Consider the following 9,930-nt stretch of genomic DNA (forward strand, 5'->3'; position numbering starts at 1 on the left):
GGAGGAGATCTACATATCCGTATTGCCAAGCTTGCCTTCCACGCCAAGGAGAGTCCCATCCGGACACGGGACGAAGTCTTCAATCTTGTATCTTCATAGTCCAACAGTCCGGCCAAAGGATATAGTCCGGCTGTCCGAGGACCCCCTAATCCAGGACTCCCTCAACGGGCGCGACCAGACGCGTCCGCCACATTGGACCCGACACGCCTACCGCATCACAAATTGCACTAAATCCGGCAAACTCTTCCCCTCCTCCTGCCTCCTTCCAACCTTTCCCGTGTCGGAGCCCTCGTCGTCCGCCACCCTTGCTCCCCACCCTCGCCACCGGTCCCGATTCGCCGCCCTAGATGTTGTCCGGCGCGTACCCGATCACCACGATAGAGGTTGCGTCCGCCTCGTCCATCGGCGTCCCGTCCTCGGCTTCGTCCTGCAAGACGGAGAACATCGCTCGGAGGGACCGGCGGCGGAGGCAACGAGAGAGGGAAGCGTCGGCATTGCAGGGAGCGGATGCGAACATGGACGAACCGTTGAATTGGGATGATTTTTATCATATAATCGACGTGCATGGATTTGAGGATTCACATTTAAGGTGTGTGAATGTGGAGCAACCTAAATAAGAGGCTGTCTGGTGCTATCCGTAGACACACCCGCGGGCGTATAAAAGGGCCGGATTTGTCAAGTCCGGTTGATAACAATGATGGTCTCTTTTAGGGAAACTCCAACACACGACCCCAAACGGACACCCGTTTTATCTGAATTTCGTCCGTTTGGGGGCGGCAATGGGGCGGCGTTCGTCCGGATTTCTGGATGCGCTGGCCGTGCACCCAACTCGCGGCCGCATCTTGTCCGCATACATTTTTTTCGCCGCATTTCTTATGATCAGCGATTTTTTTCACACATTGGAGTACATTCACCAAATCTTGACTAGAATAGCAAGATCAGAAAAAACAAAAACCACAAGAAGACATTTTAAAAGATATCAAATTTCCATAACTGCTCCCGCAAGCTGAATTAGTATTTTCTCGATGCCTTCATTGTTGATCTGCGGATTATCGATCTTGCATGCTTCTTTTTTCTTCGAGTCTAAAAAAGTAGACGTTGCTTCTTTGCATCTAGTCTCATCTCTAGCCTCTGTTCTAGCAACAAGTGCACGGACATCTATCAAATTTATTTCTATCAATAAATCATTGTATTCTTCTTCCCAATACCAAAAGTTGCATGCTTCCTACACAATAAAAGAATTGAGTATAAGCAAAATGCACCGAACCCGAGAGCACAACCAAAGCTAACTAGCACATACCCCATCGTTTTTGCACTTGACGAACACCCATCCGGAATGTTCCGGAGTTGTAGACACGCGGCCCACAACCTTCCATGGACAGTCGTCGCACTTTAAGAGCGACAACAGCGGCAACGGTGCGCCGACGAGCCTTTGGGCCAGCACCGACCCCGAACGATGGTCGTTGGTGTATTTGTCGGCGAACCGGCAACGGGGTAGATCCGAGCGGCTAGAGGTGGAGTCAATACCTGCATATGGCATGGGGGCGTTGTCGGGGTTGTGCGGTCCGGTAGCCGACCAATCCATGGCAGGGCGCGCCCTCCGGCAGCCGGATCCGCTCCAAATCCGGCCGCCGGTTGCGCTGAAATCAGGTGGCCGGGGTTGGACAGCTCGGGGTGTCGAGAAAATGGGGGCTGCGACAAGGGTAGGGGCGAGCGCACGGCCATGCTGGACAGCGACACGGCCGAGAAAAATGGCGACAGTGGCGGCTAGGGACGAGAGGGGAGTGGGGCGAGGGTGCGGCTGGAGTGGGGGAGGGGGATAGAAAAGGGGGCACATGTGTCCCCGACGGGCGGGCCAGGGGGAGGACAAGGGCACACGTCACGCCCGTCCGCGCGTGTCCGTTTGGCCGGAAACGCGGCTCAAAGTTGGGCCAAAAATAGGTCAAAAAGTACATTGATTCGTGTGCTCCCGCGCGTTGGGCCGCCTGTTCTATACGGGGTTGCCCTTACTTCCCAGCAAAGGCGGTCCCGAAGTGGCTAAATTTTGTGTTTTGACCCTTTTGCGAAACTTTAACAGGATCTGACCCTGGTTCGAAAAAATTTCGGGATCTGTCGTGGAATTGTCACGGCAGATGTCCTAGTGTGAGGACTTAGTCGTGAGGCCAACACATCTATGCGGTAGCTTGAGAGGGGTTGATCGGAATCGAGAGACGCAACACAAGACAAGGATTTAGACAGCTTCGGGCCCCGGGAAACATCATCTGGTAACAACCCTACATGTTGTTTGAGGCTAGGTCTCATTATGATCACGGAAGAGTCGCCGGGAACCGGCTCTCGGTGTCTAGCCCTAGAGATTGTTTCTTGTCCCTCTTGGGGTGCCCTGCCTCTCCTTATATAAGTTGAAGGGGCGGGTTACATGTGGAGTCCTATTAGGATTAGGACTAGTCTATTACAAGTGGAATCCTAGTCTGCCCCCTTAAGGGAAAACTCCTTATGCCTTTCCTCGTAAACCGGCCCACCATAACATGAGCCGGCCTTCTGGGCCTTGGGCCTAGTCTTCTACCTGACCAGCCGTTAGGGCCATCCTTGAGTCGCCCGCCTCGTGAGTCGCCACCAAGACGGGTTACCAATGAAAGCGCCAAGCCCGGACGGGTCATACTTCCGGCCGGGTCATACCGCGGGGTATATCCCCGACATTAGCCCCCAGTTTAATTTGGATTTATCCATTTTAAACTGATCCTGTAAAATAAATACAAGAACAAACTTGATTGGTTGTGCTCCGGGTTAAATATTTTCCTGAACTGTCACCTGATCATCTTTAAGTCCTTGTCATTTCCTCCTGGATGCATACTCAAGATCTTATAGCAAATCTCCTTTAACAGATATGTCCAAACCTTGCCAATGCAAAAAATCCAGGCACTTCTTCTAAAAATTCCGGGTCAATAGGCCAGCTTCATAACCAATTTGCTAATATTGGCTCTTGTAGAGAAATATTATAATAAATAATCCATTTGAGTCGGCCTTCAATGTTCTGACTTGAAAAAAATATTGGTCTTCAAATATTCAATTGATATTCAACCGGCTTAAAGATGTAGATCTTGCCGATTTATGACTGCCAAAATTGTCGGGTTATAAACAAATGATGCCGGGTCATGTAGCTGATGCCGGGTTAATCTTAAGATGACGCCGGGTCATGTAGCTGATGCCGGGTTAATCTTAAGATGACGCCGGGTCATAAACTTTGTAGATTTCTCCGATAATAATATAATACCAGATTTGCTCAAAACTGAGAACTTGAAGTTATTCCTCTCTTATATGCATATCATCTGTAGCCCCCAAGTGCCGGGTTGTCATGCTTGCAGCAACCTGGGACTTGTAATTGCCTTATGCTTATGAAAACTTCAACCAGTGTAGCCCCCAAGGGCCGGGTCATTATGCAATAATGAGCAGGGACTTTGTAGATATAACCATGTAAACTTGAACAGCAACGTGTAGCCCCCAAGGGCCGGCTTAGTAAGATAATACTGAGCTGGGAATTTGTATATAATTTATTGATAATAACATCATATAATATAATCTCCACCATGGGGCTTGAACCCACGTCCACAAGGTTAAGAGCTTTGTACTCTACCAATTGAATAGTGGACAGTTTAATATAATGGATTAATGCTTGTGTACCTTGAACTTTTGACAGGACCAATTGGTAGCCCCCAAGGGCCGGCTCATTTAGAATGTGATGAGTCGGGTCTTCAATAAGTTGAGCAAAAAATGACTTTGCATTAGCCCCCAAGTGCCATGGTACATGCTGGCAGTGACATGGGACTTGCATATTCGATGTAATATCAAATTGAATAATGTAGCCCCCAAGTGCCGGGTCGTAAGCCTGCAGCGACTCGGGACTATTCCTTTCATTGTAGAATAAATCATATACATTGATAAAATAATAGCCATTGCGCCACAGCGACTTTGAATACCTCATCTGTTGATAATTAACTCCGGAGTTTAAATACCCGGCGGCTCTTGGCTGATGGCGATTTAATACGCCTCCATTGTAAGCCGGAATTTGTACACCCCGGCGGCTTATAGCCTTTGAGAAAATCAAGAATTGATAACCCTTTTGAGACACCAATTTCCATCTTTGATGATGGGCTTGAATTTAATCATTTATGTAAGTCATAGCTCTGTAAATCCTGCAGAGTTTAAACAACATATGCCCTGACTACTTAACATCAAAACCAGGGCGGGTAACCACCCAAATGTAGTCTTATCCTGCACATAATTAGATCACAAAATCCCTTGGCGGTTTACCGCAGGGCGGTCATAATATCTCACATATAACCATTGATGTGTAACAAGGAGTCACAGATAAGCCTGTTATGAATCATAACTTTGAAACATAACTATAATAATAATATCATACCTGTGATATTGAATTTTCACTGCCGGTTTATGTGACCTGTGCAGTAAGGGTGATAACCCAATCTTTAGAAATCAAGACTTCCAAATGTTTATGATTGTCATATGATGGCGACTTATCATCCAAAGTCAAACCGGGTTAAATAGCAACCACTCATATACACTTTAGATATGATCAAAAGAGCTTCAAATAAAATCCAAAAATTATTTGCAAAAAGAGATTCAAAAAATTTGAGGCTTCTGATTCGAATACGATCTGACCCTTTTTCCTACAGCCGTAGTCGTTGGCGGTAGGGTTACACAACCTACCGCCAATGACTCTGGCGGTAGGACTTAACTGCACCGTCACGACGATTTGACGTGAAAAATAGCCTACCGCCAGAGTCTTTGGCGGTAGGCCGTGTGACCCTACCGCCATGGGATTTGGCGATAGACTCAAAAATGCATGTGAGGGCATCCAAGCTTTGTTCTTCCTGACGCTCTGACGCACTGCACACTGTGCAAAGACATGCACTTACATCCATCTCTCCTTTCTCTCTCCATCCACATGCATTACTAGTATAGCTCCTAGCTCTGGACGTGACAAACTTAAACAATTGATGGACCGCTAGCTAGCAAACCACTGTTCTTCTCTGCCATGGTTCGTAGGAGCATAGTACCTATCAATTTCTCTGCAACGAGCCAGCCCCAGCCGGCATGCATGCATGGGCAAACGCATTTTCAAAGCGAAGGTAGTGGCAGACCCTACCGCTAAGGACCCTGACGGTAGGGTATAACTGTCTACCGCCAAGGACCCTGGCGGTAGGGTATTTTTAATGTTATAACGACGTCATAACGCAGTTAAATCCTACCGCCGAAGACTGTGGCGGTAGGCTGTGTAACCCTACCGCCAACGACTATAACGATAGGAAAAGGGTCCGATCATGCTTTTTTTTCTCGAATACGCACGAGTGTGCGTATCATTCATTAAAGAGAGGGGAAAGACTCCCAAATATCCATCCGGGTCAGATCCTGCTAAAGTTTCATAAAAGGTAGCCTCCCGAAGTGGCAGGGACAGCGCGTTGAGGAAATCCTCCTCGTGCAGCGTGCGCTTGGCCCGATTCGTCGAGTGAGCCTGTCGAGTGCCGTCTGGACACCCCGGAAGTTGACCACGGGACGGGAGCACGGTCCCGGCTGGTCGGTCCAGATGCCAATAGGTAGACATGGTTTCAGACGAATTCGCCTACAGTATCGACTGGACAGACATGGGGATTCCTGTGAAGTGGCTTTTTTTTTTGCGGGACCTGTGAAGTGGCTTTGACCACGAGACTTGCAGTCTCAAAGATTTATAGTACGTAATTCCCAAGTATAAGCAAACTTTGCTGACATGAAAAAAATTATTATAATAAAGAAAAACTTGAGGTCGCATTTGTAGTGGTACGTGTCGTGTGCCTGTTTTGGAACCCCACGTAGATTAGGCGAGTCAACATTTTTCTTTTCTATATGGGGGAACTTCCGCCAAATTGAAGGTAAGCTTCCTCGGTTTTTACTGCTGTATTCCAAGATAGTGGAGGGTTAAATAACCGAGGAAATACCTAGTCCGATTAGACTTGGTTGCTATCCACTTTGTAAGAGGGGAAAAGTATTATTACGTCGGTCTCACAAAGACTAATCAACTTTCGTGATGATTTGCTGATCAGTCTCTTGTGAGTCCTCAGAAAGAGGGTCCGTATACGTGCGTTTATAGAAGTAAGTGTATTCGTAATGATAAACGTATACACATGTACTGTGTAAAACAAAAACTCTTCGCACCTTAGTGCACCGGGGCCCACCTGGATCTCGCATACTTTCGCTGTGAGAAAGTGTATGTCCTAAAAGAGCTTAACTAATCTAAAAATAAATAAGAAGAGCTTAAGGGCATCTTCAACGCGGCCCGCAAATTTTCTCTCACATTCGTCCGCGGACACGTATGCAGGAGGTTGTTCCTTTTTTTTTGAAAGTCCACACATTCAAATAGCCGCATACATAGAGTACAAACGTTTAAATAGCTGCATGCATAGAGTACAGACGTTCAAATAGCCACATGCATTAGTAGTTCAAATTTTAAAAAGCTCAAATATACATTCCAACGTTGTTGTCCCTTTTAACCGCCCACAGATGCTCAATCAGATTTTCCTTCAGTTGCTCGTGAGTTGCTCAATGCCAAATTTGTTGATGCATGTGAATAAACTCTTCAAATGTGGTCGGATTCTGGTCTGGAAGTTCTGTTGGATAAGCCATGTTTTCAAATTCTAGAGCTGCGGCAGCATCCTCATCCTCATTCTCGACGATCATGTTTTGCTTGATCACACAACGTGTCATCACCTCCCACAAGATCTCCAAATCCCATTGTTTGAAAGAAGGGACAACTTTTTTAGCTCGGCAAATCATCGAACAATTGCCGAGCGTGGTGAGTCTAGCAGTAGTGGATGGTACCTGGCAGAGCCGTCGGAGGAGAGGGGTTGAACGGCGACTGAGGGGAAGTGGGGTGGAGCCCGGCTAGAACGCTGGAGCTGACGGAGACGTAGCGTTTCGACAGGGGTATGGCGTGACAGCGGGGGTGGTGGAGCAGTGGCAAAAGCAAGAGAGAAAGAAGGACAAAAAATAAGGTGGATGGAAGCGCGAGTCCGGTAATGGTTTTGAGAGGGCAGGAGTGTCGGAGGCGTACGTGGCTGCTGTCCGGACTCCGGTTAAGTCTCTCACGTTTGTCTCCATTTTGTCGAAAAAAATATGTCTAGACTGGTCGGCGGATCGATACGGACCCCCACTGCATGGCAAACCGTGTTCGGGCCGTATGATGCGAACTTATGGAGGTGGTACGAGGGTCGGCGTTGGAGATGCCCTAATAACCACAGGAGTGCTACGTCACCTGATCCATCGTGCCGCCACCAGCCAGCCCGGTGTGCCGCACCGCATCGACCGGTCACTACTCCCTGCCCACTAGCATGAACAGTCCGGTCACCGGTGGCCTGGCGTCTGGCGTTCCGGCCCGGGAAAACGAAGCTCCCAATACCTGCCCGGCCGAGCGAGACGTGCGCGCGTGTGAAATATCGTGGCTCGCTCGTCAAAGCTGTGGTCAAGCGCCCGTGTCTTCACTTCATTTTCCCCGCAAACCCCGACCCCGACCCCAACAATTTCCCTTTCTTTTCTCCCCGGACCGCGTGCCCCCGCCCTGCCTCTGCCTCTGCACCACCCCCAAACGCAAATCACATTTGCTCCAACCACTATATAAACAGCGGCAGCCCTCCACTGTCCGAATCACTCCCTCCCCCACACCGCCTACTGCTCCAGCCCACAAGGCCACTGCTGTCTGCTGCCACTAGCCAGCACCCATACGGAGCCGGCAGCCCGACACCCCTACCCGTTTCAGGACACAGCCGTTTTCGCCGCGGAGGACATGGACCAGCTCCCCAAGCTCGCGGCCAACTACGCGCCCCTCAGCCCGGTGGGCTTCCTGCCGCGCGCCAATGCCGTCTACGGCGACCGCGCCTCCCTCGTCTACGGCCGGGTGCGCTTCACCTGGAGCCAGACCCACGAGCGCTGCCGCCGCCTCGCCTCCTCCCTGCTCCTCACCCTCGGCGTCCGCAAGAACGACGTGGTCTCCGTGCTCGCGCCCAACGTGCCCGCCCTCTACGAGATGCACTTCGCGGTGCCCATGGCCGGCGCCGTGCTCAACACCGTCAACACCCGCCTCGACGCCGCCGCCGTCGCCGCCATCCTGCGCCACGCCGAGGCCAAGCTCTTCTTCGTCGACTACGACTACGTGCGCCTCGCCAGCGACGCGCTCCAGCTGCTCGCCGCTGCCGGCGCGCCCGTCCCGCTCGTCGCCGTCATCGACGACCTCGACCGCCCCACCGGCGTCCGCCTCGGCGAGCTCGAGTACGAGGCGCTTGTCGCGCACGGTGACCCCACGGTGGAGCTCCCGCAGCTCCAGGACGAGTGGGACGCGGTCACGCTCAACTATACGTCCGGCACCACGTCCGCCCCCAAGGGCGTGGTCTACAGCCACCGCGGCGCGTACCTGAGCACCACCAGTTTGCTCATGTCCTGGGAGGTCGGCACCGAGCCGGTCTACCTCTGGACGCTCCCCATGTTCCACTGCAACGGCTGGACCTTCACCTGGGGTATGGCGGCCCGCGGCGGCGTCAACGTCTGCATCCGCGAGAACCGCCCCGCCGAGGTCTACCGCGCCATCGCCCGCTACGGCGTCACCCACATGTGCTGCGCGCCGGTCGTCTTCAACATCCTCCTCGAGGGTGGCGACGCCACCGCGCGGCTCGCGAAGCCCGTCAACGTCCTCACCGGCGGCGCCCCGCCGCCGGCCGCGCTGCTGGAGCGCGTCGAGAAAATCGGCTTCAACGTAACGCACGCCTACGGGCTCACCGAGGCCACGGGCCCCGCGCTGGCGTGCGAGTGGCGCGCCCAGTGGGACAACCTGCCCATCTCGGAGCGCGCGCGCCTCAAGGCCCGGCAGGGCGTCAGCGTCCTGTCACTCGCCGACGCCGACGTCGTCACCGACGACGACGCGATGGCCAGGGTGCCGCGCGACGGGAAGACGCTGGGCGAGATCGTGCTCCGAGGCAGCAGCATCATGAAGGGGTACCTCAACAACCCGGAGGCGAACGCGCAGGCGTTCAGGGGCGGGTGGTTCATGACGGGCGACGTCGGCGTGGTGCACCCGGACGGGTACATCGAGATCAAGGACAGGTCCAAGGACGTGATCATCTCCGGCGGCGAGAACATCTGCAGCAAGGAGGTGGAGGAGGCGCTGTTCCGGCACCCGGCCGTGGCCGACGCTGCGGTGGTCGCGATGCCGCACGCGCACTGGGGCGAGACGCCGTGCGCGTTCGTGGTGGCCAAGGACAAGGCGGCCGGGGTCTGCGAGGACGACGTGATGGCCTTCTGCCGCAAGCGCATGTCGCGCTTCATGGTGCCCAAGAAGGTGGTGGTCTGGGACGTCCTCCCGAGGAACGCGCTCGGCAAGGTCGAGAAGGTGAAGCTACGGGAGGAGGCCCGGAAGCTGGTGCCGGCCGTGGCAGTGGCGCCGCCGGCACAGAAGACGAAGGGGAAGCCGACGACGAAGACGGTCGGCGGAGGGCGCCGGGACGAGCACCCGGTGGAGCAAGTCATGGCCATGTCAAGGCTATAGGGCATGCAGAGCGCCATTGCCAACAACAAGCATACGTACGTTCCTACGTGCATTTCTTCGTGATGATGTCGTACGGTTTCAAACCATGGTGGTTTGGTCAGGTAATTAAGAGATCTACGTGTGTTGGTAAAAAGTGTAGGAACTTGGCACCATGCATGCAGGCGTGCCAACGTTGCAGAAATAAGCAGGGAGTGCGGTTAAGACTTAAGAGAGCTGTGAAAGCTCTATTCTGTGTATAGGATGGAACGAGTCTGTATTAGTGCAGTGGCACCAAACTGTTTTTTACTCTGTTTTTCTCTTATTTTCTGATGATCAATTGGAACTTTCATATATGTATACGTTGTAAA

The 9,930-nt window shown here is 52.4% G+C and overlaps 1 protein-coding gene across 1 annotated transcript; it reads left to right on the forward strand.

Moving 5' to 3' along the window:
- The first annotated feature begins 7,697 nt into the window (after positions 1-7,697).
- On the forward strand, positions 7,698-9,930 carry LOC109750389 (trans-cinnamate:CoA ligase, peroxisomal). Its single transcript, XM_020309352.4, has one exon. It carries the CDS (start codon positions 7,832-7,834, stop codon positions 9,581-9,583), a length of 1,752 nt encoding a protein of 583 aa, XP_020164941.1. The 5' UTR covers positions 7,698-7,831; the 3' UTR covers positions 9,584-9,930.

The sequence above is a fragment of the Aegilops tauschii genome, chromosome 4 (genome assembly GCF_002575655.3).
Source record: "Aegilops tauschii subsp. strangulata cultivar AL8/78 chromosome 4, Aet v6.0, whole genome shotgun sequence".
NCBI classification, from domain to species: domain Eukaryota; kingdom Viridiplantae; phylum Streptophyta; class Magnoliopsida; order Poales; family Poaceae; genus Aegilops; species Aegilops tauschii.